Genomic DNA, 21,566 nt, shown 5'->3' on the forward strand with positions numbered 1-21,566 from the left:
CCTAAACGCCGAACTTTTCTCATCACGGAAAAAATATGTATAGTATTGGAAATTATGTTCGTTATGGGAAAATATGTAAGGTTAAAGAAATAATAATTAAAGTAAGTAAATAAAGTAAGAGAATGAATAATAAGAGGAAATTTTTGTAGTAGGAGAAAATATTTATGCAAGAGAAAATATATATTGTATGGGAAATTATGTATAGGATGGGGAAATATGTATAATAGGAGAAATTATGTTGACAGAAGAGCATACACAAAGCAGTATCTTCAGAAGCAATTTGGTAAGTAATTGAACGTAATTTAATTTCATTCCTTGCAATGACAATAAAATTTTAGGGATTATTTAAACTTTGCTTCGTTGCAAAATTCCATCAGGTAGATTAAATGAAATAAACTTCACACATTAAACACTTCCTGAAGCACCTAATTATATCCCTAAAACATTTAATGCTTACACAGTAGCAATGAAATCCCGCATGCAAGACGGACAAAAACAAATAAAACGGTAAAAATTACACTAATGTATATTCCATATAAGCAAAGAATTCCTGTGTGGTCCTCACAGGATTTCCCGAGCCCAAACTTTATAGCAGCAAAAAGCTCATCATCGTAATGACCGAGCTAATAACCGTCATCTGTAGGCGTGCCGAGAATGAGTTCTCTTCTACTGAAGCCAATTATTTTTTAGCATGCAAAGGCCTTAACAAGTTATTTCAAGGGTGGCGAAACGCATTACTCATGACTGATTATGAAAATTACACCCTGCGTGTGAACAACTTTGCGTTGCATGTGAGCTTTTGGATGTTTCTTGAGTACTTCAATTGCGTGTGATGGTCGTTGAGTTTTTTAAGCATTTTACGTTGCGTAGATAAAAGTTATTAATACAGTTGAACTGCCTCTAGTTGTGATCATTTGCTTTAGTATGAAGAATTTTACGCAGAATTTAAGTTCTTTGTACTACTGTGAGTCAAATTAGTTTAGAAGATAGTTCTGCATTTTACGACTAAATTAAATTATTATTATTGGTGTAATTTATGGAATCGCTCTTAATTTAAAACTTCTTGGTTTACTGAACGCGTTGCGCAATCGGTCCATTAATTCAAATCCCGCCATTCCAATCAACGTAGTTAATTCTTTTTTTATGCTAATGCGTTCGGCAATTTAAAAGATTTAATTTGATTTACTTCGTTATTCGTCAATTTAATAGAACAAATTATTTGAAAGCGGATCATTTGTCCTCTTTTTTTTTCTGTACACCAAAATTTGCTGTCACTAACGTATTTGTAAATTTAAATATAAGCTTTTATATAAATTATAAAAGCTTAAAAATGTTCCAAAATGTGCAACACGATTCCTTTCGTCACGTTTATTTGCATTTTGAAATAAAACAAGAATTTCTTGAATATAAATCGTTTTGCGCAACGGCTTTTGTTGCGGCAATAATTAAAAATGTTCTGAATTGATCAAAACTTTAGATAATTCTCAAATTTTTGTTTCTTGACATTTGAATAAATAAACAGCCCAAAATCATTGCCTACATTATGCATTTGCTTCAAAATTAGGCTCTGACAATTAGCGGATAAATCATGTACCTAAGCCGAAAAGGTTTCAAATAATTAGCATTTTATAATTTTAAATTTATAACTAGGCGTGTACACCACTTTGGAACGGGCAAAATATTTGCGTCGCACAGAGCCTTGACGCGAATCGATTCAAATACGAGAAATTCTTGTTTTGTTCACATGCAACGTGGTTAAAAATGATTTCATCTCACATAAGTCAAATATTTCCGGAAGAAATGTTGTTCAATGCAAATGTAGTTTGAAAAAAAAACATTATTATTGGATATTTTCTCTATTTTCTGATGAAGCTCAGCACTCAGGTATTATTAAACATTAATATTGGATATTTTCTCTATTTTCTGAACTCTATCGACCATTGTAGTGCCTAGAAAGGCAATGACGCCTCAATAGCTTTAAATGACTTCAAAGCGTTAACGAATTTTTTTAATTGTTAGCTTACTATGTTTACGCCATTGTAATACATAGGTAACAATTTTTAAACGTTTTATGAAGTTAGAAAACCTTTGAACATTTGATGAAATATTAAAAAATGCGAAAGTTTTACGTACTCGAATGAGTTGACTCGATGACCTGAGGTCATAAGAACACGTATCTCAAACGTTCCGTAATTCTAGAAAACGCTTACTGACTTGGATGAATAATGATGAACTGATGAATGAGGCACTAATCATTCATTAGATTTAAATAATAAATTCATAACATTCATTAGAATAATGGTCACTGCGGGACGAGTTCTGCCTTTATCTATTATAAATCAGCCTAACTAAACTTGTAACTCGTTTTTAGATTAATGAATCCAGATATCATGATTTATTTAGGACAATTCCAGAGAAGAACAGATTAGTTAATTGGCCGGATTTGTTATCAAGGTTGAAATGAACTTTTTGTGGGAAAAAGGGAAGATTTACTTATTATGAGCTCACCAACAGAATAAACTGGTTTAAATAATTTTCTTTAGTCCTGAAACTAATTAACTCGTCAGTTGAAGCGCGCATAAATTTGCAATTCGTGTTAAAATCTTGAGTCTAAATATAACAGAAGGAATTTGCGGAATATTGTTCACTGCTGTAAAATTTTTTCTTGCAACTTGATTAAAACGTTGGTAATTGATACGTGAGCAAATTTTCCTTGCTGAATATTTAATATTTTCCAAATTCAGCAAGTTCAACGAGTTAACAACATCACGATAACTCTCTTAAAAGAGTTAAATAAATGACTGTGATAAAAAAAGTTTCGAAGAAAGAGCAATATTCCGACAGGCTTTATGTTCTTTTCATCTGGAATTCAAGTATTTAAGCGTCATTTACTCTCATTTGAAAGGACTTGAACGATCCGAATTTCTGGTCTCCCGTGGATGGCGGTGGCACCTCAAGTCGAGTGACTTCGTCAACTGCAGTTCAAACACTGCAGTTGAGTTCAAGTCCAAGCCACTCTACGAAGATCGACAGGACGCTCTTAAGAAAACAGTCCTACAGTTCAGGGCAACTCAAAGTCGTGCTCGGTAAAGAGGATCATGGTGGCAAACTCTCGTGTGTCGCTTGGAACAACTTCTTCCCGAACTACAAAGTGAACGCCACTAAGACTATTCACGTTAATTGTGAGTGAAGTAGGGATTTTGAGTATTTTAAATGGAAAATATTATCCTCAACATGATGTTTGATGAAGATAATATCCATTTACTCTGAACTAAACGGCATTAGAAGTAGGGTATTGTTATTGTGATTAGTAAGAAAAATGTGTAGCGTCTTGGAATTTTGATTAATGACCCAGTTTCTAATTTCATACAATTTTAGGGGTAAATTTTAGATGAACATATGCACATATTTTAAACAAGTATCTCTAATGATGAAGACTATCTCGTTGCGATTGCTCGATAATACTGTATAAGGAAAGCACCGGCGCGCCAAATTATGTTAAGTTCGAATGAATTTTAATGAAGTCAAGTTCGAAAAAATGGTCTCATAAAACTTCGAATGATGCTACTTGTGTTTGTTTACTATTTCAAGAATCTTTTTATAAATCTGTTCGGGCATTATATTTTAATTGTATGTTAGGACAATAAGATGAAGGTAATTCTTTCATTATAGTACAAGATTGAGATTGTTGGCGGCATGGTTATGAAATTTACATAGGAAATGAAATCTATGCGTAAAAGTATGAATGAAATAAAACCTATAAAAACGTATCCAATTTAGTAGGTTAATTGTTCTTAAACTTTTTTGATATCAAGTTATGATAAAGTAACATGAAGTACTCACCTATAACAAATTTGCTAAACTACAGGATAACATTAGTTTTAGGCGAATCTAGAAATTAGGAAAAAATACGTTTAGCGGTAGTACAGGCGATGTTGGTTTTCAGTTATACTCGTATCAATAACTAACTTCTAATTTTTGGGCATAAACTTTTATAAGAAATATATTTTACAACCTACTGTCGTTTTGGAATATAAGCATGAGATCTGCGAGAAATATAAACAATTTTAAATTATTTCACTAATTCAAAACAAGTAGTAGAATAATTTGTACTGTTCCCTCTTTTTACTTATAAAGCGTTCTATTGGAGATAACTGCATTCTTAAAAGTGTTCCTTGTATTAACCTACAGATGCTCCGGAAGTTGAATTGGAATTGGGAGTCAAAATCGACCCTTCACAGGTGCGTGAAGGCACAGACTTGTACTTCACCTGCAAGGTGGACTCGCGGCCTCCAGCAGACCAGCTCTCCTGGACACACAAGGTAGCATGTCGAAAATATAAAAAAAACATAATAATGCGTTTTTTATAACTTAACAACGTAATGTGTACGAAAAGTTTATAATTTAAAATAAAATTACCTTCATACTATAAAATTGACAGTGTAATTTACTGGAAAATAAGATGTATATAAAATTGTATTTGCCTATTCTGTAATTGTAATGACTAAGATGCCACAGTAGGGAGAATGAAGCTCACAATAAAGTGCTTTAGATTGGTATTGCTCGGGTGCTCTTTACCGGTTACTCTTTAGCGTAAATAAAGAGCATCTTATCAAATATACAATGAACGGGCTTCACTTTAATAACGTAAATGCCTAGAAAGAAGGATAATCTAGTAAAAAATACTTTTTTCCCTGTGAAAAAACACTCATTTACCTGGTTATCAAGTTTGTTTCTCAATTTTCAATTCAGCTTTAATGTGCATTAAAATACTCACCGTAGATTCAAATGGATTAGACCCCGGTCTGAAAATTTTTATGATGTACAAAAATGGTTCCAATATATTTATAGAAATTTCTATTGAAAACCTGCCGAATGGCAGACGGACGGTTTCGAGTTTTTGAGAGTGTCATAGCGATCGCTTCAACGAGAGTGGCTCGATTATTCCACTCTATCAGCACTGAATATTAAAACCTTCATTTTTACTCGCTTTGTTTCGCGTGCGAACTTTGAATATCACTTGAGGCAGTCAATTGCATTGGTTGCTGAAAGTAGATTCTGCAGTATAGTTTCGATTTCTTCTATATTAATGAGCAACTATATTGTAACGATCGAAATTTTGACAGCAATATTTTTATATTGAGTAATTTAGCTGTGTATCAGATGTACTCGCCGTCTTTGATGAATTGTTCCAGCTAACACAAAAGCATAAAATTTTCAAATTTCTCTAAAAAGTTACCAATTCTTCACGATAACTATGTGCATATAAATTTGATTTGGAAAAATATTCTTGAACGTTAAAATATTTAAAGTTTATTGTATTGTTAATTACAATGATATTAATACACAATATAATTATCAAAGCCTATTCACTATTGAATTAGGGTGAAATAAAACAGTGTGGAGATCTTAAACTTTCTAAATTTCAAACAAAATCAAATGTTCTACACTTCTCTGCCTCAGCTGGTACAGCGTTCACACAAAATAATGATATTTCGTATTCTAATTCACCAACTTCAGTTGCTGCGAAGTCCGAAACTTAGTTGAAAAATGCATAGAAACTAAGCTTAGAAACTTGAATGGCAGTGCATTTGGCTGTCCAAGGGCTCTTATTCACGAGGCTGAATGCATTTAGAGACTTTCATGGCCTGAATGGATGCACTAGACATACACTGTATTAAGGTGTGTGAGAGATTAGGAATAGTTGAATATGCAAACTTGGAACGTTTCGATCGCAGGAAATACGTACAGGAGGAATGTTTGAAGCATGTTCGAGTTTATAACATACGAGCGATATAAGGAAAAACAATAAAGTTTAATTAGAGTTATTTTTGATCATACTATAATTAATTCATTTCTAAGCGTTCTCCAATATCTTAACAGTGCTGTTTCAGAGCTTCCGAAAGAATTCGGAATTTTTATTTCGGGAAACGGTTTCTAGAAATTTCTTCATTGGATGTTCCCGTTGCAATAATACAAGTTTAATCGATAATAATACTTGTTTTTATTTGTAGTTTCGTGGGAGGTACGCGGCTAATTTCTAATTTGGTGCAATTATTATTTTGAAAAATCTTGTGCCATTTTCTTACAACGTGCGAAAAAATTGCTGCCACTGTCTTATGGCGCATAACCTATTTATTTAAAGTGAGATAAATAAATTTCACCGTTCTGATGTACATGTATTTTGTTGGTATGATTGTTATTTTCCATACAAAGAACCGTACGCTTAAACAAGCCAATTTTTTGGCACGCTGATTTACTAATTTTAAACGCTCTCCATCCATTCTTCACTCGAAAAACCAAGCTCTCTAAGAAAAACCCATTTGTACGTTTGTTGACGTATTAATTTCAACTGTTCTTTTGTTCATTTTATACGTGATAGAACAATACGATTAAGAACGACCCTGCGCTGGATGTGCTGACTTAAAAAAAATCGACCGTTCTCGTATTTCCTCTTCTTGATAGAAACGTACGCTTAAGAACGACCCAGTATTGGACATGCTGATATTCTAATTTCAACCATCTATTCTTCTCTAGACAGAACCGGACGCTTAAGAACGACCCAACACTGGGAGTGTTGATGTACTCGTGCTAATTTCAATCTTTCTCTGTCCAGTCTTTTCTTGCCAGAACAGTACATCTACCGTTCTTATTCCCTTGATAGAACCGTACGCTTAAGAACGACTCAGTGCTGGGCGTGTTGATGTACTTATGCTAATTTCAACCGTTGTTTGTCCGGTCTTCTCTTGATAGAACCGTATATCAACCGTTCTTGTTCTCTTGTTACAACCGTACATCAATCGTTCTTATTCTCTTGCCAGAACCGTACGCTTAAGAACGACCCAGTGCTGGGTGTGTTGATGTCTGGTGAGCATTTGGTGCTGCAGTCCGTGACACGGGACTGGAGCGGCACTTTTTCCTGCACAGCTGCCAACTCCGTCGCCTCTGTGGTAACCAACACCATCAACATCAGCATCTTATGTGAGCTATAAAAACAATGAATCATCACTGCTGTTGATCAAATTTGTAACTGAAATTTTGATAATAGTTACTCGCCTGCTCTGTCAGCTATAGAAGCAATGAATCAACGTTGCTGTAGATTGTAAGACGTAACATAATTTTGATAAGATTTACTCTACTGCTCTGTGGGCATTCAGTTATAAAAATATTTGTAAGCAATTTATCATAGGTCAGAAATAATTGTTTTCAAATTACTAAAATTTGTGTGCACTAATTTCCTGGCCATTCAAGTAATGATCAAATTAAAAACTGCATGCGGGTGTGAGGATCCCAGAAAACACTAAAACCTGACAATTGGCATTCGAATGTCTAGTAAATTATCAACAATTATATTGAAATATTATAATTTTTAATATTCAAATCTTATTTTCTAAATTCATATCAGCAATAAGAGCATCAAAACTAAATATTTCAACATTCATCTAAAATAAGGGAGCACTATATCTAATTTATCAATTACCAGCAAAACGATTGGAGTTGTTGTATTTATTTTTACAGCTGTTTGGTCTCAAACACAGTGAAAATTACCATGATTTCTACAAATACTTTCCCTGAAACAGTCTATATATCGCCACCAGATGCCCCGGTGTGTTCGATAAAAGTGAGACGCGTGCATCAGGTTCAATTGGGCGAATTCGTCAGTTTGTCGTGTAAGATTGAAGCCCAGCCCATCGACGTACAGTTCGAGTGGACGTTTGCTACCAACGTTTCAAAGGTATCAACGTTATAATCAGTTAATAGCAATGGAAAAGAAATGACTAAACTTTTCTTAAGCAGATGGAATACGATGAGTATTCAAAACCTTGAGACTGGAAGTCTACTATCACATGAGATTCTTAATGCCGTAATCTTTTAACAAAACCCCTTATGTAAAATTTACATTTGCATGTTTTATCTTCTTGAATTCGAATGTCATGTTAGCGGAAATGGTTGAAGTTAATTAGTTTTTTCTAAAAACACTTGTGTGAAACATGTTAATATTTTTTTGTGCATCAAGTCTACATACAAATCTATACAAATCCAAATCTCAGATATCAACCAAAAATATTTCGTTGATACTACACTTGAAGTACACATGTTTTCAATTGGCACTGTTTGTTTCTATTTAACACTGAATCCCCTCCTTCATGTATTAATTTTCGAACGCACTTTCTCCGTATCTGAGGGAAATTTTTCCCTCAGCAAGAGCTGGTGTCGGAAGAGTGGGTTCTGTCATCAGAACAGCAATCACGACTCAGGTACCGGCCTGAGAAGCTTTATGATTACGGAATTATTCGCTGCTTTGCCATCAATGCTATCGGCAAGCAGAAACAACCGTGCGAATATTCCGTCGAGCCTGCCCCAGGTGAGATTAATGCTGTCCATATAAGATTTTGACCAGCGGAGTGCACCTGCCTAAGAAGATTTCATTGTATTCGTAGCAAGAGAGATCAAGCTTAGATCTTTGATTGATATTTAGGATAGGCTCTTCAATTTTCAGGAGGTGTGAACATTTAAAATGGTTTCCAGCGAATAAAAAATAAGTTATTTGTTGTCAGAAATATTAATCGCGGAGAAGCTTGGGACATAGGAAAAAAAGTTATTGAACAGCCCTCAATTAGCGTTTTTTTCAAAATGGCGATTTTTATTGTACGAGTACTTTGCAACCTTTGTATGTAATTAAAGGAGGCCAAAAAGTAATTCTAGATTAATTGTACACAATAGAAGTTAAATGCATCTTTAGACAAACACTGCATTAAGCGCTTCGGTGTACATAAGGTTCTTAGAGTGAAGTGATCGCAAGATTTTTAAGCTTAAAATAAACTTCCACAACTTCCACAGTAAAACTGAATTAACACGTTGGCCGCGATGTGCGCCATATATGTACACGCTGTACTTCTCAGAATCGCGATGTGTACACATGTGGTACATTCATATGAAAAATACATATTTTTATAAAATCTTATTACTCTTTCAAATTTAAAATTTCAATGATGCAATTAAATAGGCATGTTAGGGAATGCTTTGAAGTCAACTACTACTTAGAGAAAAAGTTTTATTTTCAAATGCAAGTAATACAAAAGTTACGAAATTTGTGTCCATTGATAAAAGCAATATATATATCTATCTTTGTATGAAAAGAAAATATAATATTTTCTTATTGATCTGAAACTAAAATACCCTCAATCTTATTCAGGATTATGAAAACCTGGACACCAATCTCTTTCCATAGTAATTTCCATGCGTAAGATACATCGTTCACAAAAAGCTATTAGATACCGGTAGTCATAATGTGTGCAATTATGACTCAAAACTAATGTAGATTTCTTGCGCGCATCATTCACAGTGATAAAAGTGATAACTTTAGGCATTTTTCCGCAATATGAGCCGCCCATAGATGCATGTCTTTGCTTGATACACATCGCCCACAGTATTAGAAGAGATTACGATAGGCGGCGTGAGCCAATATGAGCCACAACAGCCGTGGCTTCATTTGGTACACATCGCCTGGAATAATGACAAATTTCAACCCTGAGCGATGTGCACCAAATGCGGCCACGAATTTTACGTGACACAATGACAGAACATACCCTTGCAGAGCTGCACACAACTTTTCTCCTTGCTATCTGCTGGGTAACTGAAGATATACAAGTTTGAACCTATCGCCCGTACGGCATTCGGTCCAAATCAGCAATCGCGGCCAACGTGCTAATAAAAATTAACATCACAGGTTAATGAGAATCGTGAACTTTTCCCCAACTTTTCCATTATTTTTTTCAACGAACGGAAAGTTAAACCAAATTACTTTCAGAAAAAAGGCTTAATGAGGTTATTAGAATGCAAGAGCTTCAATTGTCTTTTATCACTTGAAGATAATTGAAAATTATATGCAAATGTAGCAAAACTTAAAGTCTGCCGTTCATAATTAATATATGTTAATATCAATAATATTGACCTGAAATATGTGATCAAAAATTACTTAAACTTAATTTATTTTAGTATTAGTTATCATGTGTATTCGTAATATTTTTTACCATTATAAATAATAATTGATAATTTACACATTGTTCCCATTCCAACCATTTTTGGTTTAAAATTTATTTTGGTAAAATTAGTTGGTTTTATTTAAAAAAAAAAAATCCAAATTTTACATTCTGATTAGTCATCCGTTTAAAATAAGTTAAAGATAATAATGCGCAAATATTCTTTAAATTTTAAAATATTAACATTTTATTTTCGATTCGTTCAGCTCCTGTTCCTCCGACGTTGAACTGCTCAGTTACGAACCAGTCCTGGCAGAGCCTCAACGTTCACTGCGAACTTAATCAAGAAAACTCGACTGCTGTCGAGCGCTCCAGAATGACGCTCGACAGTCAAGAAATGAAGGTGAAATACAGTTCTCTTATATTTCAGTAATGATATAGATTTCTTTCTTATTTATCTTCATCTTTCCCGAAAATTACAATAGAATTGCTTTTACCACCAAGATTTGCATTTCCTTGTGGGCGCTATTATATCATGTCTTCGAACTTGGCGAATTTTGTACCTCTATTTTTGTCATTTTCTCTTTAAAAAATTTGTTAGGAAATTTATAATTTTGAATATCCATCGTATATATCATACACACAATCATTTATTTACTATTCACCCATTGATTGAATCTGAATGTCTAGTAAAATTGTAAAATAAATTTGTTGCAAATTCTCCCTAAGATGTAAATAAAGAAACATTTTAATCCTGTCGTACAATATCCAATCAAGTTGAAAGATATTGCAGCTCTGCGTGGCAGCCTTTGATGTGGAAGGCCTTGAATTATGTTATTAGATTAAACTTCGTCTCGCGAATTGATGCTAACAAATATCTGCTTCACTCTCACAATTGGCAGACAATTTTCTTCTCATGTGAGCAGCTGCACGATTCTACATCAAACTTATCAGCATCATATAATGCGTACTTTGAAAGTTAAATTAAATAAATTTAAACGTATGTCACCACGTTTATTTCGTATAAATTTTATTTTGACACATTATGCGAAATTTAGTCGAGCACTATTGTGTACATAATTACAAATTAAGGTAATGTAAATTATAATAAATTGAGTGACTCAAAATCCTACATCTTGAAATATTTAACGAAGAAAAGTTTCATGAATGAAAATTATTTCAGCCGAGGCTAATATTTTATTTCTTTTCTCATTTTAGTACATGTCATTCTAATTTTTTAAACCAAATTGATAGAATTAACGCTCTGATTAATAAGAGTTTGACTTTGATATTCCTGTTGCAATGCATCGCTTATTTGACTTACATAAAAACAACGTTGGCGAAATGAAATGCATTCTGAAATGAACTCAAGCAGCGGGGGTAAAAATTGAAAAGACATTAGAATATCGTTCGATGCGAAGGGTGATATTGGAGATTTCCTTTGATTCGACGTTGGATGATTTATTGAGTTAAAATAGCGCATCTTGGACGGAAAATATTATTAAAAAAATCGAGTGCTTCTAATACAAATGGATTCATGCACCAAATTAAATAAACACGAATAAACAACTAGTAATTATTGTTTTAATAAAAGTTGCAATCATTACAGTAAAAAATTCATGAACGTATTTAAAAAAAATCGTATTAGTTTTTTGCAATGTAATTTTCATGGCTAGACTTTTTTCCTTGAAAATAATGTCGAAATATTGAGCTGTGAGAGACAGGCTAACTATTTTAATTTTGTAAATCCATTGACATCAAAATTTTGTTTGATTGATATTGTCCTGGTATCTTTTCAATATCATAACCTACCCGGCATCTGACGTTGAAATAATGTGCATTAATGTTAATACGGAATCTACTGTTAGTCAACATTATTTCAACGTCATTTGCCTGAAGAGCTGTAATTGTTTAAAGATTCAAGGGGCAATAATAACCGTTTTTAACTAATACTGTGCTATTGGATTTAACAAATTCGAATATGGAGCTCACATCTCATTATTCTAATCTGCAAGAAATACTTTTAAGATAAAATTATCTGCATGCCAGGAGCGCAAAGAACTCGAGGCTCTTCTAGAGGAGTGGGAGACTGGAGACGCTGCACCTCAGCGCGCGCAGGGGGCTGCGCAGGCAGCCGGTGACGTCACAACTTTCTTTACTCTCACAGTTGAGAGCTTGAACTCTCAACAAGTCTTCTACAATGCAACCAGTACGTGGATGAAAAAATTATATTGAGTATGTTTTGGATATTGTTTGAGTCTTACTAATGTGCACACTCACAATAAAGAGCTCGAACTCCCAACAAGTCTTCTATAATGCAACCAGTACGTGGATAAAAATTATATATTGTATGTTTTGAATATTGTTTGACTCTTAATCGTGTACATTTTCGCAATAAAGAGCTTGAACTCTCAACAAGTCTTCTACAATGCCACCAGTACGTGGATGAAAAATTATATTTTGTATGTTTTGGATATTGTTTGACTCTTAATCATGTACACACTCACAAGAAAAGGCTTGAACACTCAACAAGTCTTCTATAATGCCAATAGTACGTGGATAAAAATTTTATTGTGTATGTTTTGAACATTTTTTGAGTCTTAACTATGTTCAAAGTCACAATAAAGAGCTTGAACTTTCAACAAGTCTTCTATAATGCAACCTGTACGTGGATGAAAAATTATATTTTGTTTGTTTTGAATATTGTTTGAGTCTTAATCATGTACACACGCACAATTAAGAGCTTGAACGCCAAACAAATGCTTATAATACAATAACTAAATTATTAAATATTATTAATTCAAAGTTTGAATAATGCTAGATCCTTAACCGTGTTTGGTCGCATAGTGGAGTTTTTAAAATTTCTACTAGTCCTATATAAAGCCATAAGTACGTTAACAAATGATGAAATAACATATTTTTCATGAATATTTAAACTCAAGACTGGTTCCTTTCCGTGTCACAGTAATTTAAAAATTGTATACGCATATTTTTCGACCATACACAGGGCACCTTTGAATTATAAATATGTAGGGTTCATTTGCAAGAAAGATTGCATTCATCGGTCAATTTCCAGGTTTCCTTAGTCATTCTACATCTTCATTTTCCTGAGAGCAAAAGATTCATATGAACCAATATCACGCCTACCTGACTTATCACCTCACAGATAACATCGGGACGTTCTCGGTGTCAGGTCTCACTGCGGGTGTCGACTATTCTTTGACTATCACCGCCATGACACATCTCGGCCCCACCGAACCTCTCACTCTGACGGCACTCACATTACGGGCGGCAGAAAATAGAATAAGTGAGTGTCTGTGATTCAGTGGGAGTTCTTATATTATTCGGAAAATTTTTGGCAGTAGGAAATAGAATTTGTGAGTGTCTGTAATTCCGTGGGAATTTTGATCTTATTAGGAAAAATTTTAGTAACGGGAAATAAAATAAGTGAGTGTCAGTAATTCCGTGGAAATTCTTATATTATTAGGAAAATTTTTGGCAGCGGGAAATAAAATAAGTGAGTGTCTGTAATTCCGTGGGAGTTCTTATATTATTCGGAAAATTTTCGCAGCGGGAAATGAAATATGCGAGTGTCTGTAATTCCGTGGGAATTCTTATATAATTCGGAAAAATTTTTGGCAACGGGTAATAAAATACGTATGTGAGCGTCTGTAATTCTCAGGGAATTCTTATCTTATTAGAAAAAATTTTGGCAGTGGGAAATAGTATCTTTCAGTGAATGAAATTCAGCCAAAAAAAATTATAAAGATAGCGAATTTCTGGTCAGCAATTTTAAATAAGGGATTGACAATTTTTTAGAGCACCTCTAATATCGATTGATCTACCCATGAATTCCGCTGTAAATCGAATATTATGTATTTATTAATTCGCCTTAAGCAATTCGATATGTTTTTGTATTCTAGTTATGATTTAAGCAATGATCCAATAATTTTTCGTTATATTCCATGAATTGCATTAAAGATTTCAGCAACTTTTTCACTGATAATAAATATAAAATTATTTATAAATAAAAATTCAGCATGTTGATTCTCAACTATTTTGATATTTTTCTGCAGATTTAAACGACAATAAAGGGAACGGCCACGAGTCTCAGTTTCTGGATGGCACGACACTCATGGCCATCTCAATTGGTTGTGCCTTGGCCATATTTTTGTGCCTCGTCCCTGGAGTCGCCTTAATAGCCTACCGCAAATCCAGACGTAGAGGCAACGACCAGAGATCCAACTCCCAGAATACCGTCACGCACGATCACCTCAAACTTAAAATGTCCGCTTCCGAGGCTCCTGATCTAATTACAGAAGATGCATCTTCAAGGGTGAGCTAGAACGCTTCAAACTTATTTTTATCAATAATTCTAGATTGAGATATCAGGTGGGAATTTATGTACTTAGTAGGAGATGATTTATTTTAAACTTGTTAACCTGATTTAAACATTATGTAGATATGGTGAATATGTACTTTTCTTCATTCAAGAGCATTTCGACTAAGAAGTAAATAATTGATTAACTATTCATTTTCTTTTCAATTTACCTTGATCGGAAATGTCCTAAACTATTGTGAATATTTTCATGTGTGAAAGCCACCACTGAAATAATAGATGTTCTGTTTAAAATTTAACTATTCCCAGTTACTGCGTACATTGTAAACAATCTGTAAGTAACATTCGTTCCAATATGAATTTGGTAAAATTTTATTTTGGCATGCTGTATCGTTTATTTGTTGTGCAATGGCTTATCAAAGCCTTATTGTTATTGGGGTATTGACTGCTTATCCACAGGATAATTTACTGACCGTGGCGAAGCTGGGGCCCCGCACGCCTAATGCAAAACGTCAGGACTTCCTCGGCTGCTCTGCGTCTGCAAAAGATTCCCGCCTTGGATTTTGCTCGGGGGCTGAACAACATAATTGCGGCCTCCATCAAGCAGCTTCTCAGCCGCCATCGTTGATGCCATCACATCCGCTGAAAGCCTTGGGAGCCAGCGACGTTCCAGGGCTAACTATTGGAATTTATAACCCTATGGAAGCAATTACCGAGAGATGCTTGCCGGCATCCAATGCTGCTATGAATTACTCGGCGTATGACAGATCATTTCTCGAGACTCGCAGGCAAAACGCCGTCCTAAACTACAGCGTGGAGTCCAACGCTACCGAATATCCCTCACGGCTAAAGCATCCTGGTCTTGGGAGTATCGGGGACCGTCCTTCTTCCAGTTCTCAGTATAATATAAACCTTATTAACAATGATGCTTATCGAATCGCCTCAGCTCCATGTAATCAGCTGCTAGGATACTCTAATAGATTTTTTACGCTACCTCATAAGGCGTCGTCTAACCTATCTAATTTTACGAGCGGTACCTCCAGGCAGCTCCGTACGGTTACTGAGGCTTCCGAAACTGGATCCAAAATGTTCCTGGAAGCCACGTATGCAGGCAGGTCGACAGAATCTCTCTGCAGCCCTGGTTCTGAGTCCAGAGTTTGATCTCATCTCAATGTGCTCCATTATTAACTCCTAGATGAACAGTATATTACTCGTTAATTACTATTAAATACCTAGGAAGGAATTTTTTTCATATTTTAAATGATTGATATTGACGTTATTTGCAGAATTGTTCGCCCTCTTCTATTGATTACATTTCATATTGTGGATGGAAATAGACTTCTCCATTAAATTTGAAAAAAATAATCTAGTTAGAGTTTAATGAAAGTTAAAAACGTTAATATAAACGACCAAAGACTAAATCCTACATAGCCTGTTCGTGCTCAATTGCTTTCTAAGTCCCATTCATGATCTCGTCTTCAATTCGAACGTCCGACCCTAGTGCATAATATTATCCCTTGAAAGCTTCCTATGTGACGTAAGAATTCACGTGAAATTTAATTATTTCACGTCCGAGTCTGTTGAAATGTTACCAGTATTAATAAAATTTTAAACTCAATAAACTATATAATGAAATTAATCCATAAGTTTATGGGTCCACCTTGTAAGTGAATGTTGTTATTTTTCGTTAATGAAATTGAAAATATTATCTGACTTCACTGTTGCATGACTTTTATTTACCATTTACCGTTTTAATGAAAGTTGTTAAGAAAACTATATATGTTTATCAACATTTTGGAGAAATAATTCAATATTTTGGGGGGATTTTTAATAGTGAATCGTAGACTTTTATTCTTGCATATCACGAGAAACCAATGCGTTTACCTACTTCAAAGTTTGATCTTCCCTAAAAGTCCCCATAAAAAATGTCAACCAATTGCACGCAACGGTTTTTTTGAGAATCCTTTAACTCAGAAACTCAAGCAACGTTTGATCAAAGGCAACATAAACACCGATTTGAAACCTAATTCAATCTCACAACGCACACAGAGGGACGCAACTTCAGTGCAGAAGCAAGTGAGAAGCTTTTTTTATCGCATCTTTAACTTGGCATTTGATACTCGGGGTTGGTGCATTTCAGTCGTCAGAGGACGCTCGGAATGGAAACATTGCTCAACGAGAAATAAAAACTTTCCACTAAATGAACGTGATAATGAAATGACTTTAGATTTTCACTAGTTTTTTTATGTGTTAAGACTGCAAATTAAAATCTGAAAATCAAACTGATTAAAAATTTCCGAATCAAAAAATGTCGCAGTTATGTACCAATATATCCACGATTCTCGAAAATTGGACGCGAAACTCTTGTCAATTCGTATTTTTACGAAACGCTAACCAATGGAAGCCAAGGCAAACCATACCCGTCAAAACTATAAGGATTACATATAAGTGCGATAACTGAATCGACAATCCATTATCAAATGTTAGAAAACGAACGTTTTCAAATCGGAATATATATAAAGAATAGAATGCAAGCCAAATAAAATTTATAGCCTAAATAATACCGCTAGTTGGTAATAGAAATTCCTAAGCCTTTAAAATTAACGGTTGGATCTTATTCAGTCTGCTCGCCTTGCGCTATGATAACCGCTTACGCTTTGATATGAGCAAGTAAGGAAGCAGAGAGTGTGCATCGCTAATAGCGTTACTCGCAGCAGGGTCTGGGTAAACTGAATTACTCCACTGCAAATGCATGCTTCCAGCTTGAAATTGCATCGGATGCCATGTTTATCGTGGGAGGGAGAATATCTCTTCCTCGTATACGAGATATTATTTGGTTGTTGCACGTACACTGTGTCTTATGATTTGGTTGTTGCACGCACATTACGTCGTATTACTTGCTTGGTTCACGTCTAGTGGGCCTTATGGTTTGGTTGTTCCAAGACCACTAGGTCTTATAATTTGATTGTTACACGTCCACTGTGACGTTGCACCTTTGCACTGACTGTGTGTTGCACGTCCACTAGGTCGTTTGATTTGGTTGTTACACGTCCACTAGATCGTCTGATTTGATTGTTACACGTCCACTGCGTCTAATGCTTTAATTTTTACACGTCCACTGCGTCTAAAGCTTTGATTTTTACACGTCCACTAGGTCGTATGATTGGGTTGTTGCACGTCCCCTGTATCTTATGATTGGGTTGTTACACTTCCACTAGGTCGTATGATTGGGTTGTTGCACGTCCACTGTATCTTATGATTGGGTTGTTGCACGTCCACTGTATCTTATGATTGGGTTGTTGCACGTCCACTGTATCTTATGATTGGGTTGTTGCACGTCCACTGTGTCTTATGATTGGATTGTTGCGCTAACGCGGTGCTTGTTCTCTAGTACCGTGGTTTCAAAAAAATATTTATCAGTTGGTATTAACAAGCATAGATTCAACACACAACGACCCATCAACGGACACATAACATTGTAAGCCATTCAAGGTGCTTTACGAAATATACATTAATGCTTCAGCATTTTTAACACTGCAGTGATGCATCTGCAGTTTTCATCTAAGATGACTGCTGAATGTTTGGAAAATCAACTTTCCTTCACAGACCATGAATGACCCCCAACAATTTTTATTTCTCTCGAATTCGTCAAATCTAAAAGCCTGGCTTAAACCTTCCATTAAATATATTTCCTAGAATTTGAGTTCTCCTTGATCTTTGCTTGCGTTCATTCCGGCAAAAATGATCAGTGTTATTTCCGGAACGCAGCAGGAATAGCTAATCTCCTCGTCGATTGACTGTTTTTTTTACAACTTTGAGCAAGTCTTTTCTTTCATCGGGCAAGAATTTTGCTAGGAAGATAAAAGGTAGCTTGAATACTTGCTTCATTGAATTGCAGCTTGAATTTTCCGGCAGTTTCTTTATTTATACCAGCACTTACACTTGCTAAAGATGATTAATTACCAACCGTGGATTAATGGAAGCGGCGCTCTATAAGTTTGAACAAATTTTCCGTCATAAAAACATATCAAATAGCCACCTTAATAAGAAGAAACGATAGAAATATCATAATCGTCCGACGACACCATTTCCGATAGAAGTCTCGATGTGCATGGCACAAAATCTTTGCTTGAACTTTAGAGATGATACGTACGTTGATGCACGTAATGTCACGGCCGAGAATTTAAGTCAGCACATTTTTGATTCTATCAAGCGAAAAGTATTGAGTCGGGCATTTTTATTATGCAATATCTGCCAGTATCAGCGCAGTGTCAAGGATTTAGAACCTAACTACAGAGTTTTATGAAGCCAACCGCTGCTGCAGCGGCAGCGATGCCGCAGTCGGGTCCTCCTCGGTAATTACCCAAAAAATTCCTCTTGTCTTCTAAAAGTTGAATCATTTGTTCAGTTTGTGCAAACTGTGCCTAGCTGGTAACGCGAAAAAAGTTCATATAAACACATCAGAAAGTTGCAGTAATATCCAAGGAGAGCGGCTGCTATTCCGTCTGGTTAAACTCAGCTTTGAATTTAACGATAAACGTTAGACTTACTTTGAACAGTTAAATATATAGGATAAACGATTTAACTATATTTTTCATATAAAATTTATATCGTCCTTCCAGTGTTTAACACTTGAGAATCAACAAGAACACTATAATGAAATTAAATATTTGCGCTAAATATTGAGTTAATCGGTTATAACCAAGCAAATATTTGTAAAGGCGTGAATCAATTTGTCCAGCGTCAATCAATCATGTATCATAATTGATATTCAGACAACAAGCATCCTCAAGGTGGACCAGTTCTCTACTATTCATGAGAATGCCCATTCATCATAGGAGTGTTTGCCCGCAACAATCTATCATGGTCAATATCATGCTCGGTATTTACATGAATAACTTCATTGCTTCCTCGCGATTGAACTGCTAAATATTTTAGGATACAACCTGTTCACGGACAATGAGTGTTCAAAACATTGTAAATTCATTCCCGTCCGTGCCTGGCATTCGCTGATAAGTTAAAATTGGACGTCATTAATAATGCAACGTCGTATCATGATGGAATTTCCACTTCTCATTAGTTTTTAATCCCGCATTCGATGTCTCTTTTTTAAATTATGCAACGTGATGTGAGCCATCAGAAGTTAGATGTTCCATCATGCGATGTCAGCACTGATGTCTCCCTGACCCCATCCTTTGATCAGCTCATCTCATGATCCCTATATATCAGGATGAAATATATTATTATAAAGCATAATTATATTATGCTATATAATATATTATATTATATATATATAATATATATAATATATTATATATAATATAAAATATTTCCATTATATTATATGGCATTATATAATATGGAACATGTCCGTAAAATACGTTAAGTAGAATATAAATAAATAGCCAATTTACATAACAATTAATTTAATTGCGAAATTTAGTCGTCAATAAAATTAAACTCCTGTTTAAAAAATTAAAAGAATGTTGTTTCAAATTAAACTCTTGTTTCTGTTTTCAATAGCAAGCTCAATGATCTGAGAAGTACCTATCGAAACACAGTGAACTTATAAGAAAATGTATTCGCATCACTTCTATAAAATACGTCGGTATTTCCGTTAATATATCAGGTTATGATACTTCATGACACAATTAGTTCAGTTTTAAACACACAGTCAAGTCTATAAGCATTATAGTTAAACAATAATTATTATTGCGGCGTGTTGTTTCATAAAGCTGTTTTTTTAGATCTAAATTACGGCATATTACGCAGACTTGATAATGATATAAAATATGCTATTCTTGCATAGGAAGCATAGCGTTATAGCAAATGGCATGAATGTCGCAAGTCTGAAAAACGACGGCAACAAAGAAACTGCAAGGGACAGAGTCACGTAAACTATTCAGCAGCATAACTTTCACTCAATAGTTAAGGGCTCAAAGCTTCTTTACTTTTGAATTCTTAACCGTGAAACGAGACAGAAACGAGCAGAGAAAGCGCCAAATAATTCATTTGTGTTATAAAGCTAACTCCGAACATGAAAATGATGTTAACTGCTTTGCGACACTTAACGAAAGCATTTAATATGTTCAGGCTCCACACGAAATGCATTAGCTTTTTCGAATCTTTTGCGACTCTGCTGCCATCTTGCACGTAACAACTCAGATTTGATTTACAGATCATTGACCGTTTAATTGAAATACCCTATTTATTTATTTATATTCAAATATTTTATTTAATTTCCGCATTGTCTGAAATACATTATTTTATAATTTTTAATTTAAATATTCTTTTTAATTCCCGCATGGATTTCAATTGATTTCTGAATATTATTAACAACTAGACAACAAAATAGAGTAATTTTAACCTCAGTTGGATGGATATGTCGGGAATTTCTCTGAAAGGCATAGACAATATTAAGGCTCATAGACATTATTGAGGCTCAGAAGTACTCGCAATGCGGCATAAAACTTCACTGGAGGCCTGATTGCCTCATAAAATTCCACAAATTGAATGGGAGCTTCAAAATGAGAATAAACAACGGCATGCATTGCTTGCTGCTTGAAAAGGCGTTCTAAAAATGAGCTTCTCGATGACCTTGCTTCAAACTTTAATAATATTGAAGTAAACGGAACCATAAAAACACATATGTGTGGAAACTTTTAACGTTAATAAATTGATCATTAATGTCCCACGAAGTTTACACCAAATTTTTGAATGCAATTTCTACAAATGTTAATGATTTTAAATTTTTGAAGACTTTGTCTTGGGAAACATTCGAGAATATATGCTAATAATAATAAATAAAATCAGCTTGGGATAAATTTTATAGCTCAACTAGGAATACAAATTGGTAAATCTATACACGGATCCGAATTGCGTTTATTTTATATATTTCTACTAACTAATTAAAGATCGAGGTACGTACGCTATGCAGAAAAAAAATTCGAAACACTAATAATTACACTAAAAATAACACTGATAATAACACTACTAACACTAATAATAGTTCAAAACCCTAATAACAGTTGCGCATATGATGTAAGTAAGCGTTCAATATCATACCTACATCCTAGGAAAGGGCGTACCCGTAGAAAAATGAGTGTAGAATATTGTCCACAACGCATTTCATACCCTCTTGTGGGTCATTCTGACTCAGTTGGTTCCAGCAAAAAGGGGTATCAGTGCTTATGCATCCGCTCTCTGCTCTTGTTGTGGGAAAGAAGTGCGTCATTACTCGAATA

At 34.7% G+C, this 21,566-nt stretch overlaps 1 protein-coding gene across 1 annotated transcript; it reads left to right on the forward strand.

Annotated features, from left to right (window-relative positions):
• Window positions 1–740: 740 nt before the first annotated feature.
• On the forward strand, window positions 741–13,001 carry LOC108666137 (B-cell receptor CD22-like). Its single transcript, XM_047883191.1, has 9 exons — window positions 741–791; window positions 2,906–3,182; window positions 4,192–4,322; window positions 6,822–6,981; window positions 7,599–7,735; window positions 8,203–8,365; window positions 10,250–10,386; window positions 12,033–12,192; window positions 12,991–13,001. Exons 1-9 carry the CDS (start codon window positions 741–743, stop codon window positions 12,999–13,001), a joined length of 1,227 nt encoding a protein of 408 aa, XP_047739147.1.
• Window positions 13,002–21,566: the final 8,565 nt, after the last annotated feature.

Source organism: Hyalella azteca, unplaced genomic scaffold (assembly GCF_000764305.2).
Source record: "Hyalella azteca isolate HAZT.00-mixed unplaced genomic scaffold, Hazt_2.0.2 contig1600, whole genome shotgun sequence".
In the NCBI taxonomy this organism is placed as follows: domain Eukaryota; kingdom Metazoa; phylum Arthropoda; class Malacostraca; order Amphipoda; family Hyalellidae; genus Hyalella; species Hyalella azteca.